The 19,325-nt window shown below is 50.0% G+C and overlaps 1 protein-coding gene across 5 annotated transcripts in view; it reads left to right on the forward strand.

Annotated features, from left to right (window-relative positions):
• smg (sterile alpha motif domain containing protein 4 smaug) overlaps positions 1-19,325 on the forward strand; it is a 129,702-nt gene that overhangs the window by 57,720 nt on the left and 52,657 nt on the right. Inside the window, exon 1 of one of the 5 annotated variants that reach the window (XM_075699415.1) lies at positions 796-1,361. The exons of 3 other annotated variants lie outside the window; for them this stretch is intronic. In XM_075699415.1, coding sequence (XP_075555530.1) covers positions 1,301-1,361 — 61 coding nt within the window. In that variant the 5' untranslated portion in view covers positions 796-1,300. Of the gene's footprint in view, positions 1-795; positions 1,362-19,325 lie in introns of those variants that run through there. One more of the 5 variants, XM_075699414.1, reaches the window with a different exon arrangement.

Genomic DNA, 19,325 nt, shown 5'->3' on the forward strand with positions numbered 1-19,325 from the left:
TACGCGCACCTGTGGGGTGCGCGCGCGCGCGCGCTTTCCCGTCCGCCGCTGGCCCCCCTCTCTTCTGCTTCATCATGTGGGCGCTCGCCGTGGAGGCCGTCGTTTCCTGGATTGTTTTGGCGGCGGTCTGCTGCCGCACTTTTCTCCTTCTTTATACTTTCTCCGCCACGGGGTCTCCCTACGTCGGCGCGCTGTAGCGAAAAGAAAACAAAACGAAACGGGAAAGCGGTAGACAACCAAGAAGAAGAAGAAGAGGATGATGATGAGACGTATAAGAAAAGACCGAAGAGCAGAGAGAGAGAGAGAGAGAACTCCCGTGCAAGAATGCCGGTGAGCAGTGAGCGAGGAGGAAACGGGGATGCGGTAGTGGAGTGTCCACGCGGCGCTTTGGCGGACGAGGAGGAAGAGGACGAGGAACCGCGGTTGTTGTTCTCCACCACGACGACGCGAGCGAGCGCTGGCGTTCAGCGCTCGCTGCTCGGCGGCGCAAATGTAGGCCAACCGATCGTGTGACGACGGAGGGGGGGAGAGCCGGTAAGACGGCTAGAAAGCGGGTGGCGGGCTAGTAGGTGAGGGAGGGAGAGGTAAGCGAGCGTTCGTTAGAGGTGGGGGGGAGGGGGGGTGAGCAAGTTGGATACTCGAGGAAGGCGCGCGGTGTGGTCGGCTACTACTATACGTGCCGCGGCTGGCTCGCGCCTCGGTGTACTTTCTCCCCCACTCTCTGGCGCACGCGGCCACGCTCGCTGGCTACTCTTCCCCCTCCTTCCCGGTGTGGGGCAACAACTTTCTTCTTCGGTGGGGCCGAGTCGACACGTTCTCGCGAGACGGCGGTCTCTACCTCTCGTCGTAGTCGTCGTCGTGTAGAGTTCTTCGACGACCGCGGTGGCATTGTTTTCTCGTTGGTGGTTGTGGATGCTGCGTGGCGAGATCGCGTTGATGCTTATTTGCTCACCCGAACGGGCTGCATATAGGAGACCGTAGCCTTGCCTACCTGTGGCCCACATCGGCGTCGCCGTTTGAGGGGCTCCTCGTGTGTGGACCCCGGAGGAGTGTGGTGTTTTGTTCGTTCGAAATTCTTGACGGAGAGTGGAAAGGAACAAGCGACGAGGACTGCGACCCGTCGACCACGATGCCGCCGCGTTCCTGGGAGCCCAGTTGTGCCGGCGAACGCTGTTGCTCCCTGCCCCTGTCGCGTCTTATTAGCCTCGGTCGCTGCTGCTGCTGCTGACCGCGCCGTGCTCGTCGTCGTCGTCGTCGTGATCGTCGTGAACGTCGTCGTGGGGCTTGTGGCGGCAGTGTGATGCAGCTGATCCAGGGTGCCTGGCCGCCCCAGCGTCTCGGCGATGTCCTCTTCGACAGAGGTGCGTTGGAAGCGGCGCCGTGGTGGTTGTTGGTGGTTTGTTCGGTGCGCGCGATCGGCCTCTGGAGGAGCTAGTACACCTCCCGCCTCGTTTACCCTCATCCACGTGTCGCGGCTCCGCGAGCCGCCGCGCTCGCAGAGGAGGCTCGGTTGGTGGCTACTCGACCAAGACGCGATAAAGCCGTATGTATGTATTCGCATGCCTTTATCGCCTCTGTTTACGAGTCTCTAAACCGCTGTGATCGCATTCTGCGATTGCCGTGCTCGGCGAACTGGCTTTGTCGACTGGTCTGGTGGAGCGGCAGGTGAGATAGAACGCGAGAGCCTCCGTGTTGAAATATCATCGATGACGTTTTATAGTTTCAGTAGGAAGTCGGCAGATTTGTGAAAGAGTACAAGCACATAGGTAACGGGGTGTTATAGTGTTTGCATAGAAAAGAACGTGCCAAGGCGCTTCGAAGCAAAATTGGGACCCCGCGGGAGCTTTTGAGGATCGGATTACCCCGGGTTGGAACATCTCGTTCGGCCCTTGTAACATACGTTGCTCTATTATCGACCGTTCAGGACCGGTTTTGGTATGGGAGGCATTGCGCGTCGTGTTGTACCCTCTGACACATTTCTCTCGGTGCCCGTAGATTTCTTGACACGCGTTTTTTTTTTTTTTTGTAACGTTACGAAATGGGATGTTTGGGGCCTATTCACATTTCGGGGCGCGTTAAAGGAGCCCCAGGTTGAACTTGGAGCAGTGGTTCCAGGCTGCGCGCGTTCTTATGTCCCGCTGCTCGAGAATGCTTGCCTTGCGACCAATCATCACTGTATTGGCGCTCTATGTCCGCAGTAGTCTTTGAGCCATTAAACTCTATAAATTCCATTTTTCTTTCTTTCTTTTTTGCTTTGCGAACACCTGATTGAAGTGCTACGGTTCTCTTTCGTATCGTCAGTGGAACAACCCGTCACAAGGTGCTTTTCAGTGCGCGTTGAGGGTGAAAAATGTCAGCAGGCGCTAAGTTTAACGCAAATGTGCTCCAGCTGATATAATAATAACAAAAAAAAAGCCCTCGCTGTTATCTGAAAAGTTCAGCTTCTCGTGACTGTAGGGCGCAGGTTTTGTATGCACAGTGCACCAGATTCGTTGACAAAAAAAATTGACTAAAATTACCAGACTTCATCGTATACATCCAAAACTGGACTTTCGGCAGCGGAGAGACAGAGATATCACCTAACTGTAGAATAGCTTGTTACGAAGCTTCTTTTGAAGCAATTTTAAAGCTTTAAATTTCATCGTATACATCTAAAACTGGACTGTCGGCAGCGGAGAAAGAGAGAGAGATATCACCTAACTGTAAGATAGCATGTTACGAAGCCTCTTTTAAAGCGGCGTGAAATTGTTATACGTGGCTCTAGAGGTCGCCACTGTGTTTTGACCAGTCCCGATGACTCTGTGGCTATGGCGCTGTGCTTCTGGGCGCGAGGTCGCGGGTTCGATACGCAGCCGCGGCGTTAGCAATGCCTACAGGCGCAATGAAAAAAAAAAAGAAAGGAAGAAAGAACGAACAGCGCGTTCATGTGTTTCGCATTGGATGCACGCTTATAAGAACCCGGGCCGGTCAAGATTATTTTCGAGCCGTCTATAAACGTACTACGACGTTCATCGCATAACCCACTGCGCAGCTAGAGAACGTTAAACCTCGCACGTTAATTTCACTTGTTTCAAGCGTGTCACGACGTCTTCATTTCCCGTGCTCGTGGAAGCCGGGTCACGTGTTCAGAGGCTGGAAATTAAGGCGTTAGTCGCCTAGCGGGAGCCTCTCTCTCTCTCACGCTTCGCACGCTTCTTAATAGCGAAGGCTTTCGAGCTCAATCTTGCACACTCGATAGTGCCACGCATCCGTGTAGGCGTCTTTTAAGTAACTGGTTAGGTCAGATAGTAAAGGGACGAGCTGCCACGTAGTCGACCGCTTCTCGTTTTAAGGTTACGCGAAGCGTGCGTTTTGCCCGCTTTCTCGTACGTGGCGACATTCAGAGAAAACTAGAAAAGAAAACAAAGCAAGAAAAAAAAAAGCTTGGCTTTCTCGCAGACTTGGCGACGTGCCACAAAGCGTTTCGCGCGAGATCGGCTCAGCTTGCCCCATCATCAATCGTCTCTGCCCTCGTTCATCGGACACGCGTTTTCGGGCGTCTGGCAGCGTCCAGGTTTCGCGACCACATGTACGCGTGTCTCCGAGATAATATGTAGTCTGCGTTCGTTCAGGAAGCGGCGCCCGTGGGTGCGAGTTCCGCAAGACGGAGGCGCGTGTTGTACTTGCGCCGAGAAATCGAAATCGTGGACGGAGTCGTTAAGCGCAACTACTCGATCAAAGCAGTTGCGAAAGTGTCGACTTAGGAACCGATATTTTAAAATCCGGACGTAGTGTGATTGGCGGACAGTGTGGTTTGGAGAGGGGAGAGGGGCAGGAGGAGGAGGGCAGGCAGTGGACTTTGATAAATACGGGGTATTCCGTTAAAAGCGGAGACGCTCTTGGTCATAGTAATGCGCGGGTGTGCACATAAACTGTGTGGGATGTTGTAACGTGTAGAGCAGTGTATAAGGTTTTTGTGTGAGATTAGCTTCTTGTATCATCAGTACAGCGTTGTCGATAGTGTTATCGGATGACACGTTTTCCCGGATATTACGTTATTTTTACCACGGTCTCCTGAAAAAAAAACGTATCAATCGAGTTGTACTGTATATAAAATGTTATATATATATATATATATATATATATATATATATATATATATATATATATATATATATATATAATGGCTATGGAGTTGCGCTGCTGAGTTCGAGGTCGTGAATTCAATGCCGCGGCGGCTACATTTTGATGAGGGGCATATATGCACAAACGCTCTTGTACTTGGGTTTGGGTGCGCGTTAAGAAACCCCGGGTATACTGAAGATGAATTCGGAGTCCCCCACTACGGCGTGCCTCGTGATCGGATCGTGATTTTGGCAGTCCAAAATTTTGGTTCTTCTCGGTCTGGCTAGGCCAGAATGTTGGCGCTGCGTTTACGCCAGACCGCTAGCAGCCTCAGGCAATAAATAGCATCTCGAACGCTCACTGCCGCGTTGTTCGCCCTCTCCGTATCCTATACATGGCATACACGACTTGCGTGTTCTTAAACGGAACACAAGTGTGTGTCACCGTATCCGCCAACCAGTTGGTCCGAAAAATACGCGCCCACCAACGAGGGAAAGTTAACTGGATAACCGGATAGGTTAGTCGAGCAAAAAAGTTTGCAGGCTACTGCAGCTTGATTATGTGATAATGGATGAAAGGGGTGAGGAGATGATAGAGGAAAACACACATACATACGCGAACGCACACACGAACGCGCGCGCGCGCGACGTGACGTGAAAATAACGCTGACGGGAAGCGCGCCGTTTATTTAGCGTCCCGTTTCCTTCCACTCGCTAGCACAACTTCCTGTGGCAATGAAAGGGGGGAAAATTATACGGAGGTGTCGCGCGCGCACGAGTGAGAAGCAAACGTCCTATTTGCAACAGCAAAATGCGTCGGAAGAAGGTGGGGAGCGGAGGAACGTTCTGCGATACGAGGAATAAGAGAGGGAGAAGGGAAGACGGAAAGACAGGGATGTTAACCAGACTGAGTCCAGTTTGCTACCCCTACACGTGGGGAGGGGAACGGGGTGTGAACGAGAGAGAGAGAACGAGCATATAGAATACGAGGGATAAATGGTTGTCGAAGCCGTAGTAGCTTCCTACAAAAAATTCACCGGAGGAAACTCTTGACGCTCCGACCTCCCGGAGGCCACGATACGGAAGCACTTCGGCCGCGAGGAAAAAAATTAAACGGTCCCACGCATAGTTCGCAGGTCGCCGCGGCTCGCTCCAGAAACGCGTCGCGTCGGTGTGTGTATGTGGACTGCGACACCTCGCTGCATGCAACTGGTTCTCTTAAAAGAAAAGAAAGGCACTGCGGGATTCGCTCTGTTGTCCTGTTCTCGTTATAGTTGTTTCGTTCGGGCGACTGTTGCGCTTTCATTTAGGTCGGCTCGTAATCCCGTTAATAACTCGCCGCGGACCTTGCTCGTGCACCGCCTCGTTCACCTCTTTGTCTCCTCGTCAGTTAGGTTTCTCACAAGTTGTGTAGTACGTATTATGTATATGTGGGACGATCTCGTTTTGGCATTCACTACTGCTGCTGCTGCTGCTGGCTACCGCATTCGCCTGGCACGTGTGAATGGCTGGCGGTGTGTGTGTGTGTGTGGTGTGAGTGCGCGCCACTCGGCTTCCAAGCAGTTTTGTACACGCCGACGCGCTCTCGCGCTATGTAGCGTGAGAGCGCTTTAGCGGCGCTGAGAAAAAGGGTGCGCGCGCGCGAGGCTGCAGTTTTAGAAAGGGCCGAAAGAAACTTCGCGCGCGCTGCGCGCGCTCGGCCCTCCTCCTCGCACAGTGAGAAGTGTGGCAGGCCGCGTGCAGTTCTCGCGAGTCCAGTATGCACACTTTGCGCGGGTAATTGGGTGTTCGTCGCTGTTAGTATCCCTTTGTGGCCAGTGTGCGCGATATATATATATTGCAACATGGACCAGTTTTGTTTTAATTAGGTGTTCTTGGCCCTCTTCATTTGTACGAACGTCCATACTTCTGTCTGGAGCGCTGCGCTACAGAGAGAGAGAGAGAGAGAGAGAGAGAGAGAGAGAGAGAGAGAGAGGAGAGTAATGACACAGCAGCTGGCTGGGTTCAAGGCACCGGCCTGAATACTGCGCGGGCCGCGCGGTTTCTTGTGGCTCTCGCTTTTCCCAAGCCACTAGCTCTCTCTTCGGACCAGCCAGTTGTTTTCAGTGGATTTTGTCGATGCGGCTCCATCGACCACGAGGTGTCGGCACACGTCCTGTAGACGTCTTGTAGGAAAACGTAAAAACTCCGTTTCATGCGTAGCAGGCGACGCTGCACGAAGTAAGATAGATAGATAGATGGATAGATGGATAGATAGATGGATAGATGGATGAATAGATGGATGGATAGATGGACGGATAGATGGATGGATAGATGGACGGATAGATGGATGGATAGATAGATGGATGGATAGATAGATGGATAGATAGATCTATAGTAGAGAGAGAGAGAGAGACCGGGCTCGCTGTTCCCATTTGCGAGCAGAGAAACATAGTAGTGGGTTACGTATGAAAGAAATATATATGGGTAATGGAGTCATGTACTTCGACGCGAGGTTGTATCGTTCCTTTACGTCGCAAGATGTGTGACGTTATTGTGACGTTGAAAACGTGGCAGATCTGAGGAGTGGCGCCTTTCTGCGGCAGGCGACTCCGACGCACCGCTTGTGCTGTGCACCGATAGCGTTCCGCAAGCGCGAATGATACGCGATTTGAGTTGACTTTTTACGTCCTCGGGTTGTCGTACAGGAAGTTATTTAGCGTCGGCGATCAATAAAACGGAAGTTAACGCGGTGTAAGACTATTTTGTATTACTGGGCTATTTATGTAGCTTCTGCAGCGTTGCCTCTTTAAGAGGAAGCTTTAGCTCAAGGTGGGGGTGGGGGTGGGGGTGGTCTCCTATCACGTGAGAAACGTGGGAAAGGAGTAATCCGTTTCGTTTTCTTTGCAACCACTGCACCGAATTTGATGAGATTTGTTACATTCACAAGAAAGGAAGAACCAAGTGACTCTGGTGAATATAGTGAAGCTTACGGCGTACTAACTCGGCAAAAAAGAAAGCGATATCAAAATTCTGTAAACTGCGCCTAATAAATAAATAAATAAATAGATTATAACGAATACATTCTTATAACGAATATTGAATATAACGACAGTATTTCGTGTCGCATGCCACGTCTTGCAACAAGGGCCGACTTATTTGCCTTCATTCATTTTTTTTTATGTTTTCATATGCGGTAGCGTCCGCGGGATCATTGCAAATTTTAAAGTTTGCAGGTTGGCAGGTACGCATATTTTTACTTAATGATTTCTTTTTTTATATATGACATTTTTCTGTAGCGTACATACGTACGCACGTAACGACTATACTGAACGCGCGACCTAGTATAGTGCCCGTCAGCCGTACACGCCGCGTATAGCGCCTCATCCACCGTGGCTGATGCGATTCACTCGCACTAGAAGCCCTCTAGCCAGACGCCGCGAAACCTGCACATCTGTATTATCGTCACAGTCGTTCGCAAAAGTTCAGATGCCCCCCTCCCGTCGATCTCCGATGCGAAGCACGGCGTGAATCTCGGATCGCGTGGTCGCGGAGACGACGGTGCAGGAAGGTTCCGTATAGCACCGGGCGTGTGTGTGTGTGTGGGGGGGGGGGGGGCGATGCGGGCGGGGTCGCGCGCGCTTATCACTGGTAGACGTTGCGTAACGCGCTGGGCGCATTGCAAGTCGTGCCGGATCCTGTTGTGTGTCCCTCGCTTGTCTGGAGGGGATTTTTTTTTTTAATGCGTTAGCATTAGGAGTGTCAAAGTCGAAAAAAAAAAAAAAGGTGGCTCGTATGTGAAGTGCTGAAAGCCTGTGATATATCGTAATGAAGAAGAACGCGTGTTCGTTCGTAGGCAGCAGGATTGCCGCAGATGCTCGAGCTTAGGGACTGCTCAGTGAAGCGCTCTACCCGTCATCGGTCCGTCGTGTAATAAACCTCCTATATATATATATATATATATATATATATATATATATATATATATATATATATATATATATATATATATATATATATATATATATATATAGTGGCTGACGGTGGTCTACTCCGTAGCGCCGTCATTTACACTTCGCTCCTCGGAAGAAGTAGGACGCGTGTCGAGTCAGCTCCCGAACTACACTTTGCAATGAAGTGAACGGGCTTCAAACCGTGTATTCCGGGATGTCAGAGAGGTGGGACGTAATGCTAACGCGTTTCTCTCGCACTTGCCGCCAAGTCGCCACTGATGTTCTTCTTCTTTTTTTTTTTTTTTTTTTTTCATATCTCAGCCGCGTTTGACGCTGGCTCCGATTCAGACTTCACCCGCTCTGGCCGCGCGGTGGCCGTGTTTCCAGACGTCGGGCCTCCGTGCATTCCCGGATTATGTAAATGACGAATTACGTCGAACCCTACGCAGGCTCTTCCTCACGATACGTTACCGATGAGTCTCTGTGTGCTCGTCGCTTGAGATGAATAGCTTAGGCGTAAAATGTTTTTTTTTTTAAAACTTAGGTTTGCCTTTCGGCCCCAAAAATATTGCTACGCGTAATTCACGGCAATAGCTGTTGGAGCGCATGCCTTGGTGCTCAGCACATCGACATCGATAGCTGTACGAAAAAAAAAAAGAAAGAAATTGCGATAGCTCCACCGCGTACCGTTAGGTACAAACGCATTGACAGCGCGGTTCGGTGTAAGAAACATGTACTACCCAGGTCATGAGAAGCCAACAAACACTGACACCAAGGACAACATAGGGGAAATTACTTGTGCTTAATAAATGGAGTGACGAAACGATAAGTTAATGGAAATTAAAGTGGATGAAATAACAACTTGCCGCAGGTGGGAACCGAACCCACAACGTTCGCATTTCGCGTGCGATTTCGCGCTGTGGGTTCGGTTCCCACCTGCGGCAAGTTATTTAATCCACTTTAATTTCCATTAACTTATCGTTTCTTCATTCCATTTATTAAGCACAAGTAATTTCCCCTGTGTTGTCCTTGGTGTCAGTGTTTGTTGGCTTCTCATGATGTGACTCATAAAAATCGGGCCCCTCGGTTAACCCCCTGTCTTCTCATGTACTACCCAGCGTGAGACGCACTGTAGAAGTACTGTAGAAGACGTGGCAGGCAAGGTCACTGTCCACCGAGCCGCATACTGCCGACGAATGTGTCGCGATACAGCGAAGTGAGCTGCAACGGTCCAGCGTCGACTCGCGCGGACCGGTCGCGGGGCGTCGCAGACATCGCGAGACGAATCGTCCGTTATACGCGAGGCGCATGGCGATGAGCGAGTGTATGGCGTGTCTACGGGTGGTGTTCCAGTTCTGGCCAGCGTCGGAGACTCAGCGTAGACAGCTACGGAGACAGCCGAGACTGCTTCGAGCCCAAATAATGCGGAACGCGTCTCGAACCGTCTGGAAAAGACGCGTGGAAGACGCCTCTGCGACTTGGCGCCATCTCGCGGTGACAAGAAGTTGAAAGAAAGAAAAAAAAAAAGAAAGCGAGCACTATATCTGTATTTGAACCCTTTGTCGTCTGCGAACTTATGGAAAAAGAGAGAGACAGAAAAAATACGCGACGTGACTTGCATTAAGCATAGAAAAGCGTGGGTAGGCTTTCTGTGCGCAGGCGACCTTCACGTCCAGTTTGCGGGCGAACGCTCAGCTGCCATCTTGTCCGGACAGGAAAAGGTATCCTGCATCGTTTTTTTTTCTTTTTACTTAGATGCTGCTTCGCGAAGCTGTCTTCTTTGACGTATTCTGACGTCTTCGATCGTCAGAATTGGAAAGAAACTTTAAAATGGCGGCTGTCCGCCATCGCCGTCTGTTCCTTTTCGCCTACGCCCAGTATTGGAACTTTGCAGGAATTCGCTGTCTGGCCAGTCGCCTTGCGTCTGAATGAGCACTGGTCGCCTCACACGGACTTAGAATTTCGTACTAAAATTGCTAGGACACAATCCGGCGCCGTTCAGCTGTACCGCGAGGACGAGGGGTTAGTACAGTCTTCGTGCTTGTGCGGTCAGATGTTCTTGGGGTGCTGTTACATTAGCTGCCTCTATCGGTATAAATTTTCCGAGCAATCACTTTTCTTTTTTTCTGAACGCACGAGGCCAATAAGACTGCGCGCGTAATAATCACCGGGAATGTTTCCCACTTATAAAGCAATATTTCATTCATTATGATTCGTTTTTGCGAAGTCACAGAGTCGTTTGGGAAGTTGGAGTAACGAAGCTTGTGGGCAAATCCTTGTACTACCGATCAATTTGAACTCGTGCTGGCGGAAAGCTCCCTTAGACGCTAGCGCCAGATTTCGCTCTTGTGACTTTGCGGGAAGCTCAATGCCTGAAGCTCAATCTGAAGTCCTCAGATACGGCGTTTCTTATTGTATGCCCCTGTGTTGGGCTTCGGGACATTAAAGGGACACTAAACAGAAAAATGATTTCTTCTGCATTGGTAAATTACCTTTCTACGACGCCAAAAACACCACTTTTACTACTGTGAGACGCTTGATAAGCCAGAAAAAGTGCAAGAACAAAAGGCGGGTGGCGACGCCTCCTTGAAGTTCCCCCACGTGGTCGCTGTGACGTCATGGATTTTGATGGCATCTTCTAGCGCCTACTTAAATATATAGCGGTACAGATTGAAACTACATTGTGTTCTCAAAGAACGAAATACCGTATTTGCTCGATTCTAAGCACCCCCTTTTTTTCACAATCGCGATGCACAAAGTGAGGGGGGGGGTGCTTAGATTCGAAAAATCCAGAATGACCCACTCTCTCTTTTCGCTGCGACATCACGACGAGATGGGTGCGAGAAATAACATTTTATTTTGCAAACATTCAAAAGAAAAATTGGTGCAGACAGTGAACCCACCGCTTGTGTACGATGCTCAGTCACTATCACTGCCGCTCGAGTTCGTCGCACCGCTTGAACCGCTGCTCTAGGTATCCCACAGCGGGTCGTCTTCCGTTCCGTCGAAGTCGTTTGTGATCGAGCACTTCTTAAATGATTTCACCACAATGTCCACTTGGACCCTCTTCCACGCGTCCGAAATCCACTTTGCGATGGTTGATGGGGACGCTTTCTGCAGCTTTCCCGTCGGCGTCTTCTTCCGGTCAGGGTTTCGCATCCACTCTTCGTACTCCCGTCGGAGATTGGCTTTGAAGGACTTGTTGACTGAAACGCCGAGGGGTTGCAGCACTGGCGTCATGCCACCCGGAATCACAACCACGTCGCTATTGATCTTCCGAAGCTTTGTCTTTAACTCCGGAGTCAGATGACCGCGAAACGCATCCACCAGAAGCATCAACCGCGCGCCTGCAGGTCCGCCGAGCAATGATTCTAGAGTGAGCAAGCACGTTTGGCGGCCTTGGCTGCGCGCTCTTCCTAACGAATAGGGGGGTGCTTAGATTCGCATGCAAACTTCTTTCCTAACTTTTTCGCGAAAATAGAGGGGGAGTGCTTAGAATCGCGAAAATACGGTAATAAACATGGCAAGTTTTGGGAACCTTTACTCAGCCAACGCGGCCCAAATGTGAAAACATACTTTGGAATCCCTGACGTCACACTGACGTATCGGCGTCGGGGTTTCGGCGCGAAATTCAAATACTGATACTTCTACCTTCATTTTCTCATTAATAATCAAACTATTATTTTGAAATGACTGCCTGCAGAGTTCTCAAACAATGCTGTATTAGTCTAAACTCATTTATTGTTTCGCTTTAGTGTCCCTTTAAGCTCAATAAGTATTGTCAGTCAATCGATAAAGGGTGTAAGCTGGGGCAGTATTAGACGAACCGGAAAGAGAAACCTGCACCTGCATCAATTATAACGGGTGTTTCTCGGCCTGCTTAGTGACACACTGTTATCGCAGCGCAAGCGATGGCGGTTGCTGGCGTAAATCGCACAGCCAGCGCCTCGGTCTGTGCCCTGTCGCCTTTTAAGCGGCAGCGCACCCTAATAAATCTATGTTCGTTTGTAAGCGGAACGTTTGGGAGCACTGCAATCACGGCGCGCAAGCGGGCATGTTACGTGGTATCTTTTTTTTTTGCATTTCACGGGCGTCTGCAGTAAGCGGGAAAAAATTAATGCTGTTTAATGCGGCGTTTTCCAAACCGCTGTTCAATTTTTTTATTGGAAATTTTTGCGTAACTTCATTGCTTCAGAAGTCGGTTAATTAAACTTGACTATTGATGTAATTGAGGAGAGTACAAAAATAGTGTGACTTATTGCACACACACACACACACGCACACACACGCACGCACGCACACGCACGCGCACACACACACACGCACACACACACGCGCACACACACGCACACACACACACACACCGATGCAGTTCGTTAGGAACGCGATAGCATTTCTCTTAACTTCACACGCACACCAAGTCAATAGAAACGCAACAACATTTGAGTAACTACACATGGAACGTAGTCGGGAATGGTTCCCCACTCTCGCATAGGCAGTCGTATCTGAGTCGCGCCCCGTTGAACCTTGATTCGAACTGCATTCCTCGGGGGCGACCGCGGGTTTTATTTTTGGCCCTATTAGTGGGCGGCGCACGCTTGATCGCGCACTATAACAAGAAACCTCGCTTTTGTGACTTGGTATACAGCGCACGCTGTATTGTGTGAGGTGCCCTAGCGGAGGCACACCAGAGTGTGTTAAAGCAGTAGCGCGCGCAGTCTAGCCCTTTCTTGCGCGACACGCCTTTAGCATATGTACCACTCACTACACGAGCCTGCTTTGTAATGATGATGGCGTACGCGTGCGTTTCGCGGCGGTCGTAGCTTACCCCTACAGAAGTGGTTATAGAAACTCTGTTGTGTTTCCATTGATCGATTCTTTTTTTTTTCGACCGATTTTCTGGTGAGATACGATTGAATATAAGTCATGACTTTCGCATGAGTGGCCAGTGGAAGATACTTTTTTTTTTCTCTTTTAATCTTCGATGTACGGTACTTACGTAACGTGAAAGCTCTGTGGTTGACCATAAAGCTGGATCCAAGGACAGTGGACGCGTTGTGCCAGAACGGCGTACTCTGACATCTTGTTCGCGCCGTTCTTTTTTTTTCTCTCTTTATACGTTGCCGCTGACTATGTGACCCGAGGCGTGAGGTCATTAGAGAACCGCCCCTATTGACTTCGTTGCCTTTCACATCTATCTACGCCGTTTTTCAAACCTCCCCTTCTCTCGATTTCGCAACATATGGCGCCTGTTAATCTCCCGATTCGGCTCGAGGCGGTTTAAGCGGCGGTATAAGCCGGATTCTCGTAACGTGTGTATTAGCCGCGTGACGACGAGATAACAAGCGCCCCGTCGAATCTGATAACGAGCCTGCCCACGAACGCAGCCTCGGGCGAGCGTGTTGATGATTCGTTGACGCGATTGACCATCCCTCGTAAGAATTGTCGTTGACTTTCGATTGATTTTCTATTGCGTTTCGCAGTCTTCAATAAAATTTCCACGGAAAGTCACGGAATGTTTCGTTTCGTGACACGCACGCGCGTGGCTTGCTGCGTAGTTAGGTGGCGAACGCTGCTCTGTCCCCTACCGATCCGCCTTGGCAGGTGAATGAAACGTCTAGTACATGTAAAGCGGCTTGTTTATCTCGGTACCTTCAATGTCCTGAGACGTCACAGGAAGTAGTAGTAAAAGCAGTACATTCATTTAGAAGGCTAGTGCATGCAGTTCCTCTCAATTGCAGGTTTAAATGCGCAAGAATTGAGAATAGGGCTGATGTAGGTGAGCAAGTGGTGCGGATTTGCGTGACAAAATGGGATGTCGACTTTCTTGCGGCTATTAGTACGAGAGAGCACGTAACTTGGCTGCTTAAGGCTTCGATATTTTGAGGTGTGGATTGTCATAATGTTGTGGTTACTATGGAGAACGGGGCATTTTTTTTTCTGCGCGATTACGACGGATGAAGAAGTGTATAAATGGAACTTTCGTCGTGTATCGTATTTTAGCCCACACCGTAGAAGCAGGAATAATTTCGCAGAATAGAACGCGCACTACGGTTGCGTTCTGACTTGATTAATATGGTTCTGAAACGAAGAAGATAAAACGGAAAAAAGCGTCGCGGAATTTGCTATGCGGCGGTGGCACGTGCTTTCCCTTTCCCTCCTCGGAAGTTACTTACGTAACGCGAAGCTTCGTAGCTACGAACCTTATACCTATAATGGTGCCCACTTACTCGAGGATCGCGGTGGTTGGTGAGAAGTTAACCTTTATAAACCTATACGCACGTCTTTATGTGCGTGTTGTCGAGTATTAATTAATGACACCTCAGTCACTAATACATGTGCTTAAATGGACAGCTGTACCAATTTTAAATCACTTTAGACTAGTAAAATATTCACTGAAGATGTTAATACCAATAGTCTTGCGAAAAAAAAAAGTCTATCGTTACCGGTGGAAGAAGTGAATACCGCATTTCACTTTCTTGGACTTTTGTATCTGCCTATGACGCAGCTATGCGCCATTCTGTCATCACGGCGTCTCAATGTATTCCCTCGTATTTGTGCCGTTTTGACACAGGAAACGTTCCTGACACTTGCTAGCACGTTTGGTTCTTTTAGAGTGTAATGAAGCTATTGTTTACGTGTGGATAACAGGTTAAGCGCGTTAAAGACAAACCATAGATCAGTTTAGACCGATGAAGTATTACTTCAGAGTCATATATTCGTTAATGTCGCGGTAATGGATGGGTTATTAGATCAGAAACTGAAGGCCAAAGTTGCTGCTTCTTAAAAAAATATCGCGCCATAAGCCGCGGCGTCGGTGCTTCAGTATGACGTCACAGATTTCAATGTATATATACTGTAATTTGGCCGTTGTGGCTCAGTACAGATATTCCTGGACATTGCTTAGTCAAACTTTTTTTTGCTCCGCGTTCTAGAACGTTAATCCACCTCGTCTCAAGAAGAACGTAAGGCCCCTTAAACTTCGTAAAGCAGCAAACACTCCCCTCAGCCTTCACTCCTCCACGTTTCTCCTCTCTTTCACGCTCCCTCCTCGACCGTGGCGACGCCTACACCGCTCGAGCGTAGCAACGGCGCCAACATTCGCTCCTCAACACTCCGTAGACTCTTCTCGAGCGAAAATGGCGCTTATGCACGGCGCGAGGGCTCACGTGATGCTATTACGCCAATAGCGACGCGGCGTCGGCCAGAGTGCACGAGGAGGCGGCATTCTTCAAAGCGTGACGCTACTTTACGAAGTTTAAGGGGCTTTAGAAGAACGTAGACAGCAGCGACACGCCTCATCAGTAGTGGTCACTGCGCTTCATGATCATCAACCGCAATTCTTGGGAAGCGTAGCGTCTTCATCAGTCGATGAGCGGCGCTGCGTTCAACTCGGTAGAGTGAAGGAACAGCGCTCAAAGTCGGGGCTTGTTTGAGAATACGGCGGGCTTGGCTGTTTTGGAATGCAAAGTAGTCTTATCACCGTCGACAAGATAGAGAGAAAAAAATTCACTGAGCCCGAGCAGAGGCCGTCAAAATCTGTGACGTCATGGCAAGGCTCGTTCGGGAACATAGAGATGGCGTCACCTCTCGTATTTTGTATTTCTCGCATCCTTTTTCTGGCTAATTGCGGAGCTTCTTCTCACGGTAAGAGTGACGTTTTCTTTAGCCTAGTAGAACCGTGACTTACTAATACAGTTCAGATAGCTTTCTTGTTAGTGTCTTTAACTTTGCCCGAGTCGGGTTTAGTCGGAGCGTTTTGTTAGTGCGAGAACTTCAGAGTGTGGCACCTCCACCCGTCTCTCTCTCTCTTTCGCAATAGCGGAGCACCCGCTCTTAAACCACGTGATGCACTCAGCCGCATCACGCGGTTTAAGAGCACGTGCTTGGCTATTGCGAAAGCGTAATGCCGAAGCGCAGCTAAACTTAACCTTCCTTTGCAGGGCGCTGTTAAGCGCAAGTCGCTACTTATGCCCGACGCCTTATCTAACCTAATCATCTACACCCATAACAGCAGCGAACCCTTTGCCAACGGCACTGCCTGATACTATACGGTTACCGCGACGTCGCGCGCATCACGGTTTCCCGTAACTCGTTCTGTCGTCTCACCGTTCTTTTTTTATTTGTCCGCGTACTGTTTCAAGAGGGGCCTCGACGATGCCTCCTTTCGCTTCCGTTAATCCTTTCGTGTCGAGCGTTCCCGCTAACTTGTTCGGCGACGCGGAAACGGCGGCTCGGCTGCTGCGTTACCGTACGACCTTAATCTCCGGGTCTCCGCAGTGGCGCCGCGTCGTGTCTTGGTTTGGGGGTTTGATTGACGACATAGGGGCACGCGCCTTGGCAGCAGTGAGCCATGCGGTCCTCAAGATAGTTCCGGTCCCGGCCGTCTTCAATCCGTCTTCTATGCAAATTGGGGAAAGAAGGCGTCTTATAGTTAGACCAACGTAGGAGACGTCCTTCGCGCGATTTCGAATAAAAAAGGAAAACTGAGGCAGAATTTAGCTACCGCTAATTTTCGGAGTATGCGATAACGATCTTATAAAAGTTCGAGAACTATTAGTATATCTTTATATACAGGCATGCAATGGTGTCAGATCCAATGCACATGCTGGAATTCAAGCTACGTGAAGCGAAGCTTTAGTGATGCGGTTATTTGAATTCTATAAAACCGTTTAACTACTGCACCACATACTTTGCGGGATAGCGATTACTGCATAAGGCCCAGAATAGCACGACTGCGGCGCTGCAGTATGCTATTGCGCTTTATCTCCATGATTGCACCACATTTTCTGTTACGTGTGATGCCTGCCAAAATGGCTGAAGTCTGCAACCTTAAATGCTATCGCATTAAAAAAAAACACTTGTCATGCCTCAAGCGCACATACTTATCGTATTTCTTTGTATCGTACGGCGACATTGATTTGCACATCAGCGATTACCCGCAGATATTGAAACTGTCCAAAATGTAACGGGGCTCTGTGTTGCGGCGCAGTTATCGTGGCAAGCCGTTGTCTCTCCGCTCTTGCCCGCTCTGTACGTCAGGTGTCAAAACCGGAAGCTCTTCGGGGTCCCAGCTTGGAGACGGGCGCCAGCGCTGGTGTACGACGTGTTCACTGCGATCGATCGGGCTAACCGCCATCCTGCTACACAAATCGCGCGTGCAGGTGGATGCGTCTGCTGGGGCGACGATGATTGGACGAAACCGCGCACCAGGGGGCGCCCCCCAGTGCGCACCGGTTTAAAGCAAAGTTCGCATAGGGGTTCATAAAATTTGGTGGTGGGAGTACATATTGTTCTTTTTCTTTAACTTAGGTAGGATGTTAGGCAGTTTAATAGCAAGAGCTTGGTGGCGGAACCCACTGCCCCGTTCCAAAGGGGACGCTCATAACATTCATTCATCCATCGGTTGCGATTTCTCGAGGATGCCGTGAGATACGCTGACGCAGCTGCTATGCAGTTAGGGAAGTCTGAGAGTTGTTACCTGAGCTTGCGCAGGTGTACGTCGCCGCCAATGTGCTCAGTGTAGACAGCACAGCTATAGTACATACGAATGCAGAGGAAATAAGACCGTCGTCACTAACTTCCGACGACGCTTGTTGAAAGTTAGCGCTCTGTATGTGGGGTCTCTTGTTCTTCCTCTGCGCCCAATGTATAAAAATTTGCAGTGGCTTAGCTCGGCTATGCCAGGGTACACGTAGCGAAAACTAAGGTATGGCATAATTAGCCTTGGTTAATCGTGATTGCAAGTCCAGGTTAGTCTGGTTGTCTAGCTATGTTGCGGCGTTTAGCCAGTCGTTCGGCGCGCTGTTCGTCTGTTTCCTGGGCGATTCGTTTGTTCTTCATCTCGTTCCGACGTCGATTCCAGGCCTCCTCCTGCTTATCAGAATTGTCGCCGTCCATACTGCCGCCTCAACTGTGATTGCGGCGCACGCGAGCTCTCCTTTTCAATCCTCCGACATGCTATCAGGCATGCGACGCCGCTGGCGTAGCGAGCGGAGGCGAGCGCAACGACGAGGAGCGCGGTGTGACGTCGTACCAAACGGCGGCGTTGGCGGAAAGGCGCGGCGCTGCGCAGCGGCGGAGCACCTAGCTGTGGCTCGGTGCTAGTGGCGCATGCGCAGTAGTTACTAGGGAGCGAGCGAGAGAGAGAAATGTCCGCGGCGAGGCGCGCGCTGTGACGTCATGTGCCTCCTCGGAGCACCGCCACGGCGAAATCGCAAGTCCGCGGCCAGTAAAGCTTTTGCTTTAGAAATAGTTGTGCGCTGCAGTGAGTGCCATTAGTGATTCAAACAATGACTGACGACGCGCGCATGTTCTTTTGCTATATAGTCCGACGCGTGCAGCCAAGCTCTGCTGTGCGTGGCCGCACACGTTGCATGCCTGACGATGAACGGCGGATGTGTTGACACGAAATTTTGCAGCGCTAGGGGCTCGTGTGTTACGGCGCCGCTGCTAGTCCTTGAAGTCGCAAATATGATTGCGCGTAGTATTACGTGGTATCCAGTAGTACAGACCACAGCGTTTTTTTAGAGCGAACAACTTTCTCTTGCTCTTTCGGTCGTTGGTTGGTCGGTCGGTGGGGACTCGGCAAGGAAAACGTTCGTTCGTTCGTTCGTTCGTTCGTTCGTTCGTTCGTTCGTTCGTTCGTTCGTTCGTTCGTTCGTTCGTTCGTTCGTTCGTTCGTTCGTTCGTTCGTTCGTTCGTTCGTTCGTTCGTTCGTTCGTTCGTTCTTTCGTTCGTTCGTTCGTTCGTTCGTTCGTTCGTTCGTTCGTTCGTTCGTTCGTTCGTTCGTTCGTTCGTTCGTTCGTTCGTTCGTTCGTTCGTTCGTTCGTTCGTTCGTTCGTTCGTTCGTTCGTTCGTTCGTTCGTTCGTTCGTTCGTTCGTTCGTTCGTTCGTTCGTTCGTTCGTTCGTTCGTTCGTTCGTTCGTTCGTTCGTTCGTTCGTTCGTTCGTTCGTTCGTTCGTTCGTTCGTTCGTTCGTTCGTTCGTTCGTTCGTTCGTTCGTTCGTTCGTTCGTTCGTTCGTTCGTTCGTTCGTTCGTTCGTTCGTTCGTTCGTTCGTTCGTTCGTTCGTTCGTTCGTTCGTTCGTTCGTTCGTTCGTTCGTTCGTTCGTTCGTTCGTTCGTTCGTTCGTTCGTTCGTTCGTTCGTTCGTTCGTTCGTTCGTTCGTTCGTTCGTTCGTTCGTTCGTTCGTTCGTTCGTTCGTTCGTTCGTTCGTTCGTTCGTTCGTTCGTTCGTTCGTTCGTTCGTTCGTTCGTTCGTTCGTTCGTTCGTTCGTTCGTTCGTTCGTTC

This window comes from Dermacentor variabilis, chromosome 7 (genome assembly GCF_050947875.1).
Source record: "Dermacentor variabilis isolate Ectoservices chromosome 7, ASM5094787v1, whole genome shotgun sequence".
Classification (NCBI taxonomy): Eukaryota; Metazoa; Arthropoda; class Arachnida; order Ixodida; family Ixodidae; genus Dermacentor; species Dermacentor variabilis.